Raw genomic sequence first — 21,137 nt, 5'->3', positions numbered from 1 at the left:
CATTAACAGAATGAGGTTTGAAGATGAATTTAAACGCTTTATGGCCCATTTGTACAGATGCCATAAACTGTTCTTTGTAATTCTAGCCGTTCTTATCTTGTGAAACTGTGTTTTGAGTGCCTCGGGCAGAAATGCATGATGAAATTTTATCATGCACCTGTGAGTTTGAAACACATGCACACAAATGATTACACTGTACACAATAACAAACGCAAATGCACACACCCACACTAACAACACAGCTTTCACTAATGATTGAGATCATTTCAGGTATAGCGTATGCTGGTGTGTGTGAGAATGCATTGCTGGCCTGAAGTTGATGCTATGGTTGCCAGACATGCATTTCAGGATAGTCTTCAAGTTGACATTTAATTAATCCACCATAACTCATAAACAGCCGAGAGTTTGTGATTGATAGCACTGTGATTCATTCATGATTTATCATAGTCTTGAGAAATAGTTGTAATAGTAGTTTGGAGAACACACAGAAACTCTTAACATGATTTTTAAATGATTTTACACATTAAGCTGTAAATAAAACTAGATTATTTGAGTACATGTTTACAAGGAAATGCTATTTTAGTCTTTCTACTTTAAAATTGCATATTTAATTCAATGTGTTACGTGCCATTTCCTTGTATTTTTTTTAAGTTACTAGCAATTTTTGAGGAAACTGTCTCTACGTTTCTTCTTTTTTAGTTTAAGTTAATTTGCCTGTAATTTGTATGGGTATTAATTACTAGCCTATTTTGAAATTTAGACCAGCTTTGTTAAATGTATTTTTTTCTGTGGTCAGAAAGTATATTTTTCCCATATCCAAGGATCTCAACCAGCCCAACACAACAACATAAACTCAACCAATGGTGTGCATTTGGTGGGGGTGATTATTTGTGTAACCAACCAATGGCAGGGGGTTTAGGGAAACAGGTTTAAAAACTTTTGTGACACTAGCAGTGCAGAAATGACACGTTTCACCTTTAACAGAATAAGCAGTGACACTGACTACATTTACATGCAGCCAATAACCCGTTCAAAACCGGGATATTAGCAATAACCCGGTCGCGCACGGCCATGTAAACACCGGCAAAAACCCGGATATGCTCATATCCCGGTTTTTAAAAACCGGGATATTATACCTGGGGTACCCCTTTTCTAACCCGAATATTTGGTCTTGTAAACGCGTTTCGGCATATCCCCATCAAAATGTGTGTTCTGCGCATGTTCTATTCGCAAGGAATCTTGGTCTTTTGAGTCTTTGGATACAGGAAGAAGAATCGGAAATGACGCATATTGCGTCTTACGTCCAGACGCTAACCGTGCGTCGCCGTTTACATCGGGATATTGGCAACTGATTACACATTCCATGTATACAGGAGTAACTCTCTCTGCTCACGCATGTAAACGGGTTATCCCGAATGTTTCAGAAACCCGAATAGTGACCTTAACCCTACCATAACCCGAATTTTAACAGCTTGTAAACGTAGTCACTGACATACTGTCTCCTGACTTCTGAATGGTGATAAAAATGATCTCCATCACTAATAAAACACTGACAGGGGAAAATATAGCCATGAGCAGTAAATCAGCCTTGTGCACGTAAATACTCATTCCTTCCTTAGAGGCAACACTCACTCACTGAGTTCTCCAGTCTGTCCAACTTCCCTTTGTCCTGTAATATCCGCTCCTCAACACTCTTTATCGTTCCTGCAGCTAGGAGGTGATACCACGATCCTGTGGGCTTCGTTCTAGTATGTGATTAGAGTATGGCTGGACCTTGCTAGCATGGTGTAGCTTTCAGGGTTCTAGAATATATTGGTGAAATGAAATCGTCCCTTAAGGCATTTGGAAATGCAGTGAAGCTGAAATGGAGTTTAATAAATATCCCAGCCCTCAGTAACCCTTTTCTCAAACACTGGCCAGGCTAAATGCAGCAAAAGCTGGTGGACCATCTCATTGGGAAGCACCAATTTACAAAAAAAATGAAATAAATAAATAATAAAATAAATTCCCTTCTTGTGAGTCAGAATGTTCATCTTTTTTTTTAGATTTAGCTGGCAAAAACTGACATAGTTTCCTTTCATTCAATTGGCTCATCTGTGTCTATTAACAAGACTAAAGTCAGAAGAGCCCACAGTGGACTAAATCTAGTATATACACATTGAAAATTTTACAGACTACATACTTCATACTGTGTGTCAGCCATCTTTATCTTATGACTCAAACAAATAGACCTAATGGCTCATGTTGGGGGCGTCATGGTACATTTCATGCGTTTAACTTCGAGGCTTTGTGCTTCCAGTGTCCAAGCAATCTTGTGAAAGAAAGCCCTCTCTTTATGCACATCCAATAGCTTGTAAAACATCTGGACATTGTAGCAAGAGCATAGTGTCTGGTTTCCCTAACATTACATAGGCTAACTGGACCCTTGTGGTGCTAAATGTAATTTGGCTACAAGAATAGTTAACCACAGTCTTAATGGAATTCCAAGAATGGAGTTCTATAGAACTATCTTAATGGGTTTCTGTTTAAGTTTACAAATAGGTCGGTATACATTGTCTTCATATACAGCAAAAGTCCTAATTTAAATTTTTTTTTTCATTTCATGTTAAGGGGTAGAAAATAAATAAGCAAGGCTTTCTCCTGGTTTGAATGAAAGCACCATACATGGACCACTTCTATAATATTTGTTAAGAAATATGCAGATTATACAGATTTTCTTGATTTATTTGATTGACGTGCAAGTTTGACTTGGCTGCGGTGGGCCATTCCAGACAAATAAACCTAATTGAAAGTCCCCCGCTGAAAGCATAATCCTCCAAAAGTAATATCTTAAATATGGACTATTTAACCAATTCAGCCAGAAAGAGTGAATTAATGAGATGGATGGGTTGTTTCTGTGCTAGCTCACATAATGGGTATTAACAGAAGTAATTGCATTTGTTTGGCTGGCCAACTGCTTTGGGGTGGAACAAATTAAAGAAATTAGAACAGCAGATGTTATACCATTTGGCTATTTGACAGTATTTCATGTTTTGAGTACAAAGAAGGAAAAAAATAATAAGAAGAAATGCATGTCAAGAGGTCAGATTCTGTTTTTAAGAGCTCGAACCATCTCAGGAAGTTCTGGGAAGAGTGCTCAAGGTGGCGGGAAAGTGCAGCGTGACCCATTCCAAAACAGAACACCTTCCTTTTCCTGCGGTTAAGTGTCCTTGTATCCCTTCTCCAAACTTAGAACTCCCCCTTTTCATTAATTTTGCTCATACCAAGACCTCAGGACATCCAAACATAGACAGTGCTGCTGAGATAAAGTGTGGCTGTCTTATATATAGGCAGAGCTCTTCAGGGCCTCTTTGAGGGAGTTATGGGCAAACATCAGTTTATAGACTGCTAGATAAACATCCACATATTTAGGACTACACAGACCTTCTCATGTTTCCTAGGTCAGAGTCATAGTGAAAAATTTCAGTATCTGCTAGGTTAAATTAAATGGGTGGTACAAAATGAAAAAGCCTCAGACTGAATGATGTTAGGGAAAACAAGTAACTGATCAAAACAACATGGAAGATAATAACATAATGGGTTTATAATCCACAGCCGAGTCTTTTTATTTTTTTGTGGCTTGAAGTGGTTAGTTTGATTTCCAAGACCCCCCCCCCAAAAAAAAATGGATCAAATATTATCAAGTATTTCTACAGAATTAGATTCACCAATGAATCATAAACAATAAGACCAAGAACATGTATTATAAAAGTAAAATGGGTCCATTTGGATTTCGTATCGACTTCATCCTTGACATAAGGGAAAGAAACCAAAGTTGGCTTGACTAAAATTTGGATATTTTCCACACAGAGGGTCTTTTGTGGCTTTCCGAGTGCACTTGGCTGTGTACATGTGTGTTTCAGAAAGAGAAAGTGAGAAATGACCTCAGGGAAGGAGGTTTGTGACCCAGAGATCATTTGTCAATGGGTCCACGTGTTGCCTGTGTGGCCGTTATTCCAAACAAAGAGACTCAACAGCCAAGCATGGCATAGAGCCAACAGGCTGCACTGAAACCTTTTCTGTCTCCCCCTACTGTTTCACAAAAAAACACACAGAAACACACACTTACATGTACCCTATGCATGTGCATCACACTGCCCTGCGGGCCCCACTCTCTCTTCCCAGTTTTTTTGTCCACATTGGACATCTGACAAACTGGGATACAATCTTGAGCTTTGTAAGACAGAACTAAAACTTTCCTTTCATTAAAATGGAAAAATTACATAGACAAAAAGAGACATATAATGGCTTGTATAGTAGTAGATGAAACTGCAAAAAGGTGAAATGAAAAATCAGTAAGAACAACCTTGTACAGTGCCTCAAAGTGAAACAAAAGCGAAGAACGTGCACTTCCATTTTTGGGCATTTCGTTCCCATCCAGGCTCTTTCTGACAGAACCGAGGGCCGCTTTTGTTTATCAGAAACCTCATCTGCTTATTTTCCACTGCCTTTTGTGTTTACCCCAACAGGTGCTGGAGTCTGGTGCTAAAAAAAAAGGACAATCAAAATGGGTGTTTGGCTTTGGTCAGTGCAGCTGTGTCCCATCACTAAAGTGAGGCTTTAATGCGCAAGCCTGGATTCATGTCTTCTTTTTTTATAGAGATTTATACTTTCAAAGAGATTAGAATCTGGTCTCAGCCAGTCATATTGCAGAATAGCCGGGACTTGTGTGAAAGCTGCCAATAAGACAAAGGAAATGTGAGGATTGGCAGCGAAGCAGGTGCAGGGCAATTAGAGGGGCAGCAGCTGCCACCGGTCACAGACATCTTGGCACGAACGCTCTCTTGTCTTTGCCCCTCCCTTGGTTTTTCCCGTCTCCTTTCCTTTAAGCTTTCCACTCCAAGCGTGCAGCGTGCTCTCTCCGAGTGGCCCAGCGAATCCATTGAGTAATTAGCATTCACTCGTTTGCCAAAATGGACAATATCAACCAGAAACCCTAAGCAAACCTTCAGGCGTTCTAACGCATTTTTTAAGAGTCTGTTGACGAATGGTCAAAGCAGACAGATTTAAGTCAGCTTTATCAGACGTCCTGTCATGACTGATTTTGTGTCTCAGCTATATAAAAACCACATTGACCACTAGGCTTAAGTACTCAGCATCCTGTTATATGTTTCTGCAAACTGTCATTATTTGATACTAATTGTCTGTTCGCTAAATCAAAATATTTTTGTTAACGGAACTAAAAATTAAAATTAAAACAATATACTAAAACAAATTTCCATTACTCCAAAACCATTTTTATGGCCATAATTTAAAAGACTAATCTAAACAGACCAATTTAAAATACTAAAAACTATTAAAAAAAACCCTGTGTAAATGTCATCTTTGATGAGAACTGAAAAGCATGAGAACTGAAAAGGGTTTGGCTTTGTTTATTTATTCATCCTGACAATATTCATACAACTTCTGTAACTATTGTATGAGCGGAACAATTCAAGTCATATATTAGCAAATATGAATATCCATCCCAAACAATGACGGTGTAAATGTAGACGTTGTCACTGTAGAACTGATTATATCAATTTATTGCGGTCTGAAAGTGTCCATTTTGCACATCAGAAGTGTTATTTCGGCGGTTATCAGACAGAATCCAGATCCCACTATAGTATGATTCCATTAAGATTGAAAATGGCTATGGAGAAAAACATGATGAGACAGGGATGAGATGAAATAGGAGAGAGATACATAGGAATAGATAGATAGCATCCATCCAAAAGCATCCAGTAAATGTTTTGCTCACATTCTTCTATCTCATGCCTTGTCAACCATTTGTTTCCTTATCCACTTCCTTTTTTCTTTTATGTGATTTATCCAGAGAACTAGAAGAAGGCTTGCGTCAGTGCCTTCAGGTCTAGGGCTGTATGGGACACTGAAGCCTAGATTAATCCGATTTACAGCATGGCTTTACTGTAATGAGCCTGATCTAAGAGACACACTCCAGCCAGATGTCCTGTGGTGATGTCATTACCTGCTTCTCTGCCCAATCCAACTGGGTGGGTTCAGCTATGTGTCCATATTAACTCTGTCAGTTCATCCAAAAAGAAAAATTCTGTCATAATTCTCATGTTGATCCCAAACACTATGCAAGATGTTTTGATGAATGTCCATGCTGGTCCTGGAGCTCAACGGTTCACATTTTGGATGTATCTCTCATCTGACACAACATTTTACGATCTTTAAATCATTACAAATGAGTCGAATCGGCTGTGTTTTATTAAGGAGACATACAAAATGTGCAGAGTTGGGGGTAATCCAGGATCAGGATTGGGAACTACTTTGAAGCTGTCTATTAATAATGGATAAACAATGGATAAACTGGGCGTGGATTGAAAATAAAAAGGCAACTTAAAAGCCTATCATCAACACCAATACCTTTTTGTGGCAAGTTTGAATATGTGCAATTAACAATACAATTTGAAAGCTATGGCTGAAGGCAAGGAACTTGACAGCACATGATCGTATAGTTTTGTTAAATGATAAAAAGCAGTGTGAACATTCTTCAAAACGCATCTCTTTGGAAGGAAGTTGGTTTGGATCGACATAAAGAAAAGTAAATCCTTTATATAGTTTATTTAGTTACTGGGTGAATTAATTATTTTTAAATTCTAAGACGCCACCAGAAAGATATTTGTTTTTAAAATTGCAACTAGAATTTTTGGTGGAATATAATGCTGCTCCTATTATGTCTTCATTATCTCCTGTGACTTTTTTTCTTTATCTCCCAGAAATGACAGTAACAAGTTTAAATTGATCTTCAACACACCTTTAATCATTTTGTAGTTGTCTTAGAGTTAGTGCCCTCGGGCCATTCCCACGCTCGCCTTATGAGTGTTTAATATTTTGTTAATTATCACAGACTGCCACACAAGACACTTTGAAGCTCTTAGAAAACTGTTTTTTAAAGGATCAATAAGAAAAAATTAACTACTTATGTTTGGACACTGATTTGCAGTTCAGATCACCTTTGCAGCAGGCAGGGGTTTTGTATGCAAATCAAATACTATGTACTTACATTAATTTATCTCAGCTAGATCTGAAAGTCATGAGAGCCGATGAAGGCATTCAGAGTGCTGCCAAATTGAAGATGTATATATCCAAATATCCGAACTAGACATTGCGATCAAAAGTAGGAGGAGCAGAAAAAGGAGAGGCAACACTTTACAAAAATAACTTTCAGAGTATATATTTATATATGCATTTCTACATATACAAATTCATTTTTAACATCCTAACATTTCATATTTAGTTATATCAGATAATTACCTCAGTTAATAAACACTGTAAAAGTAGAGCACATCGTTTTAACAAAGTTAACCTAATTGCAAAGCTTTACCAATGGAAATCTACAGTATCTGTTGTGATACATGCACATGCATTCAAGCTCAAACTTGTTCAAGACCTCACACAAATAGGGTTAAGAAAGTTTTAGCAGCCATACTTACATATCCAAAATGTTGTTCTTCTCTTAACCTTTTTTATTTGTACTTGCTGTACTATGCAAGTATTTCAATGCTTTAGTGATAAGTGTAATCCTAATTCTAATCCTTTGTTGACTCTTGTTCTGAAGGATAGAAAGAAAAACTGTTGTGTCACACATATTACTTCATTCTGTTTGCATAGTAGCTTTGCGTATTATTAGGGAATAAGTCATTTGCTGACCTGTTCGCCTTGTATTTTAGGGATTAATCTCTGAGCATACCATCTTGAGTCCTTCATCCTGGTTGAAATGAGTTATGTCCTTATAGAACTAAATATAGGGGGTTGGAGAACTGCTTTTTCTCTTTCGCTGTTGTTTGCTGAGCCACTCACACATACTGTAATGGGTCTAAGAGGGTTTATCTGAGACGAGAGCTAATCAACAAGCTCTGCAGGTCATTGTCGATATATAGAGACAGACACAGGAAGAGAAAGAGAGGCAGAGGGAGAGAGAGGCCCTCTGGAGGTAAAACCTCTCACTTTCCTTTTATCTCCATCTATCACACTTCTTGACCTCCGCCTTCTTTTTTATCTTCTGGTCATTTCCTTTTTTTCTTAGCATAATGTTTCCTTTTTTCAAAACCAACACTGTGAGTTGCTTTGCATTAGCATACGTATATCAGAGTCATTTATTCACAATAAACTTTGTAAACAAATATTGCACAGGGTCGATATAAAAATATTTAAATATCCTTCCATCCATTCTCCAAGCAACTTATCTTCTGTAGAGTCACTCTATATTTAAATATGTGAATTTTTTTTTGCAGTTAGAAAACTTTGTTTTTGTGTATATATAAAATATCTGATGCAGATGTTTAAGCTAAGCATGCAAAATCCATTTTACTGAGTAGGTTAAATAATGTTCTCCTTCTCTTTAAAAAATAACAGTGGTGTTACTCTTAGGAGGACCAGCTAATTTTAACAAGCTAATTAGCATTGGCAGGCTACTTTTAGTGCTAATATTTTTGTCTGGGGTCTGACTGTCTTTGAATGCACAGATGAGGTCTAAATACAGGGCACACTCCAGTGGGGCTATCAGTTACAAAAGGAGGAACGACAGTCTTCAGCTTGTTTGAGTGCTGAGCTACGATAAAATAAGCTAGCCTACCTCTAAACTACTGTAATAAGCTATTTTAGGCTACTAGGAGAGGGGTATTAAATTTGGTGTCCACAAAACACTTCGCTAGCGCAGCATTTCATTCATATTTTGCACTATTTTTGGCAGATGGGCGAGGAGAAGTGGGTATGTTGTGCTTATAGTACTATGCTTGTCTACTATTACATTACTATAAAGTTCTATACATGGCAGCCAATGAGTAATGGGTATTATGGTAAAGAATGTAAAGAGACACTCCCTGGCAGCCATTTTGGAAACAACTTTAGCTCTTATGTGAAATAGTAATGCGTTACATGTATGCTAGCTGTCTTGAACTCACTTTTATTGTTTGCGTAATGTACTGATCCAGATGTGAACAGTAAGTAGGACTTCAGTAAGTAGATTTCTGAATTAGTTTTTTTTTTTATGTTTGTTTAAATAATAGCCTCTGTAGCATGTACATTCTTGGTAGTTGTCAAAAAACACTTGTATCTCTATGCTTCTGAAAAAAACAAATAGCATTAAAAAAAAAACATCATAAAGTGGTCTAGTTTTTCTCACAGCCTGGTCAAGCTGATGTTTAGCTGGTCTCCTAGGTTTGCTAGTTTACAAATGCCTGAAAACCAACAACAGAAAAAAAAAAACATATGCTCGTTAGGTATGTTTTGAAGCATGGCAGCTGGTTTAAGATGGTCCTTAGTTGGTCATGAGCTGGTTTAAGCTGGTCTTGAGCAGGAGTTAGCTGATTAGGACCAGCACATGACCATCTTAAACCAGCTTATGACCAGCTAAAACAAGCTGCCATGCTAGTTTTATTGCTGGTTTATACAACAGGGAACCCTCTAAAACAGTTGAGCCAGGGCCCGCTACGGGGCCTCTGCAAAAATCTTTTTTTCCAGCATTGCATAATTAATGGTAAACATATAAATCTGTAGGGCTGATTAACCACCCAATAGTTGTCAATTATCTAAGATCAACCACTGAATAAAATCATACTGTGTAATACAAAATGCTAATCTGACAACTGATAGCTAACTGCATATCCCGCCTCTGTCCCACAGACAGTGAAGTCGTCCCTCCAGATCTTCTCCGCCCACGATCCTTCACCACAGTACGTGGATCCACCTCGTTACGACGTGAAGCAGACACCTCCCGCCTGTCCGTCAGTCTTTGCGATCTTAACCTGCAACAAGATGATACCAGACTTCGGCTCCCCCCTGCCCCCGTCGCCTGTCCCATTCCTCAAAACTCCATGAACTCTCAGCAGTCATCACTGCTTCCTCACACCTTGGAATGTGACCTACGTTTCCACCAGCTCCGAGGTGCCCACATCAAAACCCTTAACGAACAGACCGTGACCCGATCCGAAAATAACCGTGAAGAACGCACGCTGGTCTTCACAGATCGCCCACTGCGAATTGGCGAAACCATCTTCATTAAAGTCATTAAGTCCAGCCCTGCTCGATCTGGGTCTCTCTCATATGGTGTGACGTCATGTGACCCAGCAGTGCTTCGCCCTAGTGACCTCCCTTACAATCCTGAGGCGCTGGTGGACCGTAAAGAATTTTGGGCTGTGTGCAGGGTGCCAACTGCTTTGCAGAGTGGCGATATCCTGGGTTTCCTGGTCACACAGGAAGGGGAAGTCGTTCTGAGTCATAATGGCAACAATGTGGGTATGCAGGTGTGTGTGGACAACTCTCGACCACTCTGGATGTTCTTTGGACTGCATGGTGCTATCACACAGCTAAGGATTCTAGGTAAGCATGCCAAATCTATAGTTCACTTTGGGTGTTTTTACACTAGCAGTTTAGTTCAAAACAAGGAACAGTTCACATTAAAAATGTATCATCTGAAAGCTGTCATGAAGGCCCAGTAGTGCAATAAGTTACCGAACTAGAGACTCCTTGTAGGAATTTTGTTGCACTAGAACTCTGGTGTATTCAGCTTGTTAAACTGTGGAACATGGGTAAATCAAGGAGTTATGTGTCAGTCATTTACATGTGCCACACTTCCTGCTTTCATAAGGTGGCGTAAAGAGTATACAGTAACTGATTATTGGCCTTTAAATGTGTTCAGGCCAGGACTGACTTTGGGGCAGATTGGACATTGCGTCTTTGAGTTACAACTAGTTTTGTCAAAAGTACAGACTTCGGTACCAGTTGGCACTAAAATTTTAAAAACCTATTAACATTTGAGCACTGTTGAGCAAATTCTTGAACACCCAAAATTGGCCATTGTATTCACGCACTCAACCGATATGACTGTAATGGTTTACTATGATAGTTACTTCATGCTCTTCACCGAGTACTCATGCAGAAGCACATGGGAGTGTTTGAAATCCATGTCTATCAGTGGATCCATAATATATCTGCACATAGACAGATCCACTGACAAACACCTGTTTTCATATGCTCCCGTGTGCTTTTGTGTGAGCAGTGAAAAGCATGACACAATGATCATTGTAGCCAGTCACAGTCATATCTGTTGACACTTTGGCCAATCAGTGGTGTTTAAGAATCCACTCAACAGCACTCAAATATTAGAAGTTTTTAAATTTCAGTACCGGCTGACAACACTAGTTACAAAAGCTTCTGGATTTATGGCATTGGTGGCATGCTTTAACACTTGGCTAAGTGTTTCAAGCATGGTTTACCATGTTTATAGCATGTTTGGGACTTGATGGCATATTTTAATGTTTCAGGGTATGCATAACAGTCTAAAAGATGCCATTTCCTGTTGCTAAAAGGTGGCACCATTACTGTAGCTGAAAATTGGTATGTGCATGTCGTCTGGCCAGGACTCTTATGAAACCTGTAGAGTTTTGTATTCCTGAGTTGTAACAGCTTCCTCATTCTAAAACCCAGTTTAAAATTTTCGCCACTTTCGCCACAAAAGATATACAAAGTATGTAAAGAACTTTACAAACCTGTGCTGTTGCTATTTTTGATATCTACAGATTAATTTCAAAACTTTGTTCAATTGATTTTAATCACTTGAATTTTGTTGATACCACAAAAACAGGCACACTCCAGTAACCTTTCAGAACACCAGACAGTGCTTCAGGTCTCACCCACGCACCTGCGACTGACACGCTCCCAATAAAATTTGAACTCAACAAAGTATGTGCACACAAAAACCTACACAGCTAAAAACAGGAAGTATAACAGGAGTTTGTGTGGGTGGTCTCTTGACCTCTGTTAGCTGTATACACTCTCCAAGATGTCTGTGTCACTGGAAGCACATTCCCCTCCCTCCACCAACGCACTCACCCCATCTCATTAGCATGCGGTGAAGGAAAGGAAATGAGAAAGTGAAGAGGAGTGTGGGCGATTCACAGTTCATTTGAGAACATTTCTCTCGTTTACATCTCTTCTCTCTATTTCTTATTCCTATTTCCCCTCTTAGCATAATGTTATTGTTCTTTCAAGATTCAAGGTTCAAAATGTCATTGTAATAACAATTTACTTGTTAGAAAATGGTCTCATTGTGCTCATTCAACAGTAACGGGAGAGGGAATGTACAATAAAGACATGACAAATGAGGAAACCTGAAAGAAATACCAGAGCTTGCAAAAGAATGAAGTTTTATGTAAGCTTAGGCTTTAGGTTTTGGTTCTAGGGAAATGGTGATAATTAAGCAATATTAAGTAGTGTATTGCAGGTGCTAGCTACAGTAATTGATTACTAAACGTATGTTTTTTCCCCCATGACGTCAGTAAGAGCTAACAGTGATGGTACAGAGACTACATGATTGGTGTGAAGACAGAGACTGTACTTATGAAATATACTTGTTCTGAAATTAGTGTCAATGTTCATTTGTTCAATTAGTGTGAATATTTGAAAGAAAATAAATGTGACATTTACTTACTGTAAGCACTATTCAGTTTTATGTACCAAATCGCTTAGACGCTAAATGCAGTGCATTGCACTTAGTAGCCACCAGCAATTTCAATTCGAGACCCCTGATGTTGGACATATGTGAAGACATGCATCTCACACCTTTACTTAAGCATAAACAGAATTATTTGACATATGCACAATGTGACTGTTTATACCTTGCAAGCTGGTGTAGTCAATACCCCTTTGGTATTCCAAATTTGTTTGCGCATAGTGCTCATTTTGCACATGACAAAAGGCTTTATGGAGGCCTGACTTTCTCTAATAGGTTTTTTGAAGTCACTCCATCTATGGGTGGAGGTTAGAGAGACTCAGCTGTGCATGTGTCCCTGTTAATCTAGTAGAGATGCTCTTGAAGAGGTCTGGCTCTTGTGATCCAGGGCCAGTTGCTAAAACCTAGAGAAGGGGATTTATGATATGTCTGTGTGTGGAATGACAAGAAGGTGGAATGGCATGTCAGACTCACAAAGGATCATGCTCAGTGGACCCCACCCCATATATAACCCCTCAACCTGTCTCCATCTTAATAAAGGATGACGCTATAGGACTAACATACTGTATGCAAATTTTAACACAAAATCAAACCACTGATGTACCTAAAACAAGACCTTGGGGAATCCCACTGATTCCCATCTAATATTGGCATAGACCTCATCTAGAGTAAATGCACACTACACACACACATACAGACTAACCTCAGAGGATCATGTATTCATGGGTTTTAGGTCAGGTTAGTTTCAGTTCAGCCAATTCTCACTCTCATTTACGCATACATATATCAGAAGATCCAGTAAACTAGAAATGAGGTCAGTTCAATTTAATTCAGTCTCAGCTCTACAGACTGCATTAAAAGGCCCAGAAATCTTACCATGGCCCTTATTAAGGGTGGAAATTGTTAGCAATGAGTCCAGTTCCGATTCAAATTCCAATTAGTGACTTCCCTAATGATTGCAATTATATTAACTTGAACACACCCCACCCCTCCAATAATTGATCATATACACCATATTAAATCAAATAATCAAAACAGTCTTTATCAACATTTTTCCTTATATATAAGTGCTATTTAGTTCAAAACTGATTTTTCTTTCAATAATTGTAGATATATGAGCAACCAATCAGTAGGCAGAATTTATTTGCCTTCCAGTAAATAAGTCAATAAGTGCTCCAAATGGATTTGGCCTGCTGTTAAAATGCTGGTTAATGCAAGGTGGCTTCCCCATTTTGTTGCCTGGGTGTCAGATCTGTTAATTAATCACAGGCCATCATAGTCTTTAAAGGTGTCAGATTTAGATTCCATCCTAGGCAGCCATCCTTCTGAGGCCAGAACAATACACTGAGATTAGTGAAACAAACACCCCCATAACATTCATAAATGCAGCACCTGTGCCATTATACATTATGTTCTATGTATTTCTATAAAGAGGATGATACAGTTACAATAACAACTTCAGATATAAACTAAAGCTCCTTGAATGGTATTTTTTAAATGTCATTCTCAGTGTTCGCTGACCATCTAATCTACATATATATATAAAAAGAAATTGGCTTTACACAATATCTGAGACTCAGCACAGATGTTAAAAGTACAGGGTTGCATTGAAATGTTTTTGCCATTACAATCATAGTCAAAAGTTTGTCCCTGTTAACCAATTTTATACAGTTATTTAACATTATTTTTCTTGTGAACAGAATCCATTATTAGTAGAACTGAATCACATTAAAAATCTCTGCCGGTTTATGTGTATTTTCAGGCTCCACTTTCTTGGGTGATGCTCGTGATCCATCCAGCCCTGGCTCGCCCTCTGCCTCGCCCCTCTCGCCCTCAGGCCTGTGCGGTGGAAGCCCAGAGCCCAGTCTCAATGAACGTGGCTGTTCTGCTGCCTTCTGCAGCTCTACTGATGGTCTGTATGTTTACATACACTGTATTTCATAACTGCTCCGATCATAAATGAGCGAATAGTAACACTTTTTTTTTCCTGTGACAGGAACCACACCCAACTCGCCCATCAGTCTCCCCAAATCTCCTACTTTCCCATCTGCCTCAGGCTCATGGCAGGACGAGTGTTCTATCTGCTATGAAAACACAGTGGACACGGTCATCTACGCCTGCGGACACATGTGTCTCTGCTACACCTGTGGCCTCCGCCTCAAAAAAATGGCCAACGCTAGCTGTCCTATCTGTAGGAGAGCTATCAAAGACATTATAAAGACCTACCGGAGCACTTAGGGGGGCCCCCCTCACCCCCCAAACCTAAGTCTCATAAGGGCCATTAAGGATCTCTAATAGATCTCTGTTTCAAGAGAGGGTTGGTGTCACAGTTCAGGGACTCACTCTGGCACTGCATGGGTCTCCTTTCCCATGGCGATGACTTTTGAACCCTTGAACCTTCAAGGCTCAGGCATCCATTCACTAAAGTCTTTGTATTTCATGCTCAAGTCTCTGTTGCTATGGTAACCAGTGATATTGCTGCTTTTTAGAAGCATCTGGCTTTTCAACTGACATAAGACAAAAATCTTAAGACAGTATCTCATCAAATTCAGGACATTTCAAGTGGCAAAGGAGATATTCAAGGCTCCACATCTCCCATTTCTTCTACCTTCTCCGTGAGCCATAATAGACTCATTCATAGCATAGCTGCATATCCTTTAAAGCTGGAATCATATTCAATAGGGGGTGTTACAGTCTATTATTTTTTCCTTCTGCTGTCCTCTCTAGTCAAACCAGCTAAGGCACTTTCACCATTGAAATTAATAAAAAAACGTTGTCTCAGTGTTTCACAATTTTTGTCTGTGCGGGGCTGAGACAGAGGCAGAAAGACAGATTTAAAGGTACAGCGCTTTTCATACCTCACCATTCCATGCTAGTTGTGTAACTGACAGCTTGCCCATATTAAATGCTATAAAGTGAGTTGATCTGGAGGTCTTTGTGTATTGATGACTATTTGATCATGTGTTTCGTGATGGTAGGTAGCAGGTGAAGTCAGCTAATGAGCCGCTATAATTTTGCTTATGCGTGCGTTCAACAAGCAGGACATTGTGGTGGAATTAAAGAGATATAATTTGTTAAAACAATACACAGGCATGATTAACCAATGAGTCATGGGACAGATACACATCTATTCAGTTATATAACAACTCATTTAAAGAACATTAATATTGGATATCTTAATTGATCCAATGTAATCGCCACAGAGAACTGCGAGCACCTCATCTCACGACCCTAAAACATGTTGGCCTAATCAAACCTTGATTTACTGTGAACTTGTTCTCGATTGGAACATGCACACTCTGGGTTTTCTGCAAAAGCAATTGCAATGTTGCCATGGAGAGCAAAATCTAGGAAGAAGGAAAACAGCCCTGAAGCATTAACCAGTGAAAGAGTCATTTGTGGTGAGAGGATATTTGATTTGCCCGGTTAATCCATATTTTCCCCAGCCCCCAACTGCAAACAGTTTCTGTAGGCCAAAAATAGTGTGAATGGGGATAATAGCAAGCACAGGCCACTGATGAAATAGCAAATTGATTACAACGGAATATGTTTTGTGCTCAGTGTTCCTGCTGGCTTTGAGACTGAAAAAAGCAGGGTCAAAAAGATGATCGATTTCTTTTTGACACCCCCAAAGCCAAATTCATGTTAAAAGTAGCATTTGACAGCAGACTTCTCTTTTGAAGCTTTACAACTGCACCCAAACAGCTTCTGAAGGTTATTTAAGGACAATTAAGGGATAGAAAGTCTTGCTGCTGTACCAATGGCCACTGAAAGGTGAACTACAGTACATCCCTTATCTCGCTGAGAGATTGATGAAGTTAATTCAGTTTTATATTGTAGAGGTGAAATGCATATAAATGTCAAGAAAGAAATAAGAAATTGCATTTTGATGTCAAGACAATGAAATATTTAACATTTGCATTTACAGTATTCACGACAATTAAGCAAATATTCCCTCTTAATAAAGAAATAATAATTAATTAAAATGCGGTGCATAGTCTGCACAGTGAAAAATAATAATAATGGTATATAGCCAAACTTTTATTTATTGTTTGTATATAGAGTATGTGTAGTACCTTTAATTTAAACAGATACAATCATGACAATCTATAATGAAAATCACCCAAAAAATTGAAAGCAAAGAATGTGTGGGAAATATGCTCAATTGTGCGTTTGTGTCTTTTTTCATTGTCTTTGATAATAAAAACAATCTTGAAATATGACATGACCATGTTTTAAGGAGATTGGTGAGGTCAGATCTAGGTGTGACGGATCATTTGCATTCAGGTCAGCGGACTGCAGGAACAGGTTTGATTTTTTGTGGTTCTAGATCCACTATAAATGTCACTTCAATATCCCACACAATCATTAATCAATATTTTTTTAGAACTCCAGATCCCATTTCACTATTTATGGCAAAAAAGCAAAAGAGTACACAACGATGTGCATCTGTGTGCGTGTGGATGTTAGAGCAGCTCAAGAGTAATATCAGTGAACTACAATGGACTTCTGGCTAATATAGTTCATAACTAGCCAGTTAGCTTGTGTAAAGCAATCGTGATGACTGGCGCTTAAATTCATGCTGCTATTAGTATTAGCCAGCTCTTCAGGCATTGTTAACACCGTATCGATGAAATGTCCTGTCAGTCTTGACAGGATATTCTGTTAAGAGTTTTAATCTATTGTTTGAAGTGGTGATTCACTTTTGAATGTTAATTTATGTTAACTAGAAGAACCTATTAGCATAGCTGTATCTGAGGTGTTGCTATAGCGCTTTGTTTGTATTATTATAATTTTTTATCCTCTTTGAATTATTGGACCGAAATTACGATTGTATAATTTGCTTGTCAGTCCTCTATGGTTTATATGAAAGTGTATTTCTTGAATTTTGTGCTGGCTTTCTTGTACCCAACAAGCTGTGAGCAGTAAACCAATCAGGGGCTTCGCAGTAAACAATCATAACCATCTTTTTGTTGGGAGCAAGATGATATAAAGATTATGTACACTCCCTTTGATATCAGGTGTTTTTGATTTCAATGGCTTTCAATGGATTTCAATGGTGTCTATTTATGGTGTAATCTTACTGAAGTTCTGGAAATGTCCTAAAGGCCCGATATTTCTATTGAGAGCGTTCGTTTTAAAGATAAAAAAAAAAAAACTTTACAAACCTTTAAACACCTTTTGAAAAACAGCATTTTTTTTATTAAAAAGGGCAATTATTTCCAAAATACATGTTCGTCACTTTAAAAGAATCAATATTCCCCCAAATTAATTTTTCTTTTCACCCCCGTTTTGTATTTTGCACAATTTAGGGTGTAATATAAGGGCGATCTCTGTGTTTCTTTCACTTTTTCAAATTTGACTGTCGTTTGTTTTGAAACATTTTACCAGTTTTTGACATCATCTTTCTGTTGATGTTTGGAAAAAAAAGAAATGAATCCTGTTTGAATAAGTGTACTAATCTTACCCCACATTTCTCTTATTTTAAATGCTTCTAATGAAATTGCTATAGAATGGGATCGTTTATTTTACATTCTGACTACTCCACCTTGTTTTTCTGAAGACCTTCAGTCCTTATCGACGCACCACAGTTGGATTTACTTTGATTGTTGTCGACCCTGTAATGTACTTCATTTATGTGCCGCGTGTAGAGTACGAAGTGTTGAATCTGAAGTGTGTTGCAGATTCTGTGGTAAATGTTATTAACCTTATTTAGCTTCCTGTTTTGGAATTATTTTTAAACAAAGCTCTAGATATAGGCCGAACGAAAACAGCCATATTCGCACACTGGCCAATAATTTTGTTTGTTTCAGAAAAAACAAAAATGATGTTTTGCGAAATAACCACAAATGGGATCAGGGATTGCATAAATGATCACCCCTACCTTAAATAATCTCAATTTCAGTGTTGATAAAATCTGAATATTTTTTCAATGGTGATAAAAACAGAAGCTTTTTTTATCTTATTATATATACTTGTTTTAAAAAATGATTGGAACTGCTTTTCTGTATCCTAGTAATTGTTGTGTGTTTCGTTCACTCATTACCCATTGGTGAACAGTGGGACCAAACTAATATTGAATCAAAAAGGTATGATTCCTCTTTCCCAGGGTTCATTCAAGGGCTGTGTTAATTGAATCATTGATTCATAGAGTCCATGAGGTCGGTAGTGATTTAGTCACGAGAAATGTCTCAACTTATTGTGGCATTCAGTTTTTGACTCAAACCCATGTTCAGATTTGTTTTCTTCTTAAAGTCTGTGATCAGTTTATGAAGCTTTGTTTTGTCTGAGTCAAAAATGACTGTCAATAAACTTTGCAGATGCGTTTCAGCAAGCGGTGTCTATTCTGTGCCTTCTTTGTTCAAATTTAAATATTTATGACAACTGTGCTTCAAGAGAGTTTCATTTTACACCTCTGTAACACAATACCCACAATTCAGCTGCACCTCAGTGATCTATAACTCACAGCATCTGACCAAGAATCAATCCAAAAATAAGTCTGGAAATATACAGTATGAACCGTGATGGCAACCTGACCCTAAATCATACATTGAAGGTGGATTAACAGGAGCACTTGACATGCCTGAGATCAGAGGTGTGCAGATGAAGGATGAAAGGTGTCTTTGATGCTGTGCTCTGGAGCTCTGGAGAGAGGGAGGATGAAGATCTCCCCTCATAGTTAGTGGCTTCTGAGACCAACCAGGGCGACAACCCACTGTGAACACACTATTTCCATCTAGATTTAGTCATTTGACATGTTGGTTCAAGCCTGTTTAAGGCTGCCCCCTAGTGGAAAAATGTACCGTGTCCTGTTCTACTTTAACTAATAAATAAAATCTATCCTTGATGTGACGATTACCACAGCGTCCACCAACAATAAGAAATGAGTGAGTGACTTCATTATTTAGATATTAGAGCTCTATGGTTCAACACAATGTGTAGAAACTGACAATTCACTTTAAAATCTGCACAGCACATTATGCTTCACAAGTCCTTCTGTTATGGCACTGCAGTTTACTTACAGTCAACGGACAGCTTTTTCTCTAAAGCTTTTTCGTATTCACCCATCTCTTCCATCTTTATTTGACCCTCTAACTTTAGCACTCACTATCCTAATTATATTCTTTAAAAAAAATCTAACTACCTTTCTAATCTTTTTGTATTCTATTTTTTTTTTCATTTATTATGCAATTACGTGTGTGTGTGTGTGTGTGTGTGTGTGTGTATAAGACCTCTAACACTAGCTTGCTTTATTCTTTTCTATTCTATCAGTTTTCTTTTTATTTATTACATTATTTAAAATCCCATGCTACGTGTACTGTGTTAACCTAACTGAGACTTGTTATAGCAGTTATATATCATTGCTCTTGTTGTTTTTGATTGCTTCCACTGTCCTCATTTGTAAGTCGCTTTGGATAAAAGTGTTTGCTAAATGAATAAATGTAAATGCAATGTAAATGTATTCGTCGAACAATTGTGCAGAGGTCAAATATTTATTATTCCTGTTTAAAGTAAAAAAAAAAAATACTCATCCTCGAGTCGTTGGTCTTCAGAATATCATTCAGTAGTTTTGTGTAGTGAGTAGATGTACGAGTCCTTATACAGTATACCTACTGGAATACTGACGGAAGTTATTAGTTAAACTGAATATGTATGTTTCCTTCTATTCAAATATGGCGCGTCTAGATCTGTCACGTGAAAGGCGAGAACCAATGGGGTTTGGCGTGTTTAACGGGCGTCTTTTTCTGCGGAAAATGGAATGGATGTCAATTAACTGCCTACTTATTGAAACGAAATGAATTAATCTATTAAAAAATGTATTTGCATTTAGGCCTACATTGGTGCATCTGGCAGATGCTTACACTGCATTCAAGGTACATTTTATTCTTGCTTTCCCTGGGAAAAGATCATAGAGTGCTGAAAGGAACATTTCTAGGCCAAAACATAGAAACCAGTTAGCATTTTAGCATGTGCGGTTCAGGCCTTAATTCTGTGGGGGTTTTTTGGACAGGTGTTTGGTGACTGACTGACATAATCACTTAAGATATTTTCATTCTTACTTTATTCTACTACATAAAATGCACCTGTAATATATGCTATCTTGTGTTTTTAAAACTTGTCTTGAAAAAGACAAGTTTTAAAAATAATCTGGTAAAAAATAATACAGTTGGCTATGTGACTGAGGTTTCGGGGACATGAAACATCATCAAACTGAACGAAAAGACTCATCTACGCTCCAGTCTGCTGTCAGTTTATTTCTGCGCTCTTGCAAACTATTCTAACTTAAACTTTCAGGGGAAATGTTCTTGGAATAAAGACTAAAATATTTGCTGGAAGCATAGTAAAAGCTAATAAGTTTTGCAACCATGGTTAGTTTATCGCATATGTTTAGCTTTTTACGTCTGCCGATTGTATAGGCTTCAAAATTAGTTGCGTTATCATGATGATCAAAACTTCAAAGAATAGTAAACATTTGTTAGTCACTGAGCTTATTTCCTGCATTAATCTAAAAGTACTATATGCATACAAAGCTAAGTAGCCTATATATATTTACTGCAGCAATAACAAGAGTTAGATTAGCATGCTAGCCTTTATGCTAGCTGAGCATAACCTTTAGTCAATACAATCCTATCCTAAA

The 21,137-nt window shown here is 38.1% G+C and overlaps 1 protein-coding gene across 2 annotated transcripts in view; it reads left to right on the top strand.

The window, feature by feature from the left end:
* The window catches only part of neurl1aa (neuralized E3 ubiquitin protein ligase 1Aa), a 54,453-nt gene extending 35,620 nt beyond the window's left edge, over positions 1 to 18,833 (top strand). For both annotated transcript variants that reach the window (XM_052547148.1, XM_052547150.1), the window contains exons 4-6: positions 9,673 to 10,368; positions 14,262 to 14,411; positions 14,496 to 18,833. In XM_052547148.1, coding sequence (XP_052403108.1) covers positions 9,673 to 10,368; positions 14,262 to 14,411; positions 14,496 to 14,737 — 1,088 coding nt within the window. In that variant the 3' untranslated portion in view covers positions 14,738 to 18,833. The remainder of the gene's footprint in view (positions 1 to 9,672; positions 10,369 to 14,261; positions 14,412 to 14,495) is intronic.
* The last annotated feature ends 2,304 nt before the right edge of the window (positions 18,834 to 21,137 follow it).

The sequence above is a fragment of the Carassius gibelio genome, chromosome B1 (assembly GCF_023724105.1).
Source record: "Carassius gibelio isolate Cgi1373 ecotype wild population from Czech Republic chromosome B1, carGib1.2-hapl.c, whole genome shotgun sequence".
NCBI classification, from domain to species: domain Eukaryota; kingdom Metazoa; phylum Chordata; class Actinopteri; order Cypriniformes; family Cyprinidae; genus Carassius; species Carassius gibelio.
Note: the sequence above shows the minus strand (reverse complement) of the source record. Positions and strands in the feature narration are given on the sequence as shown.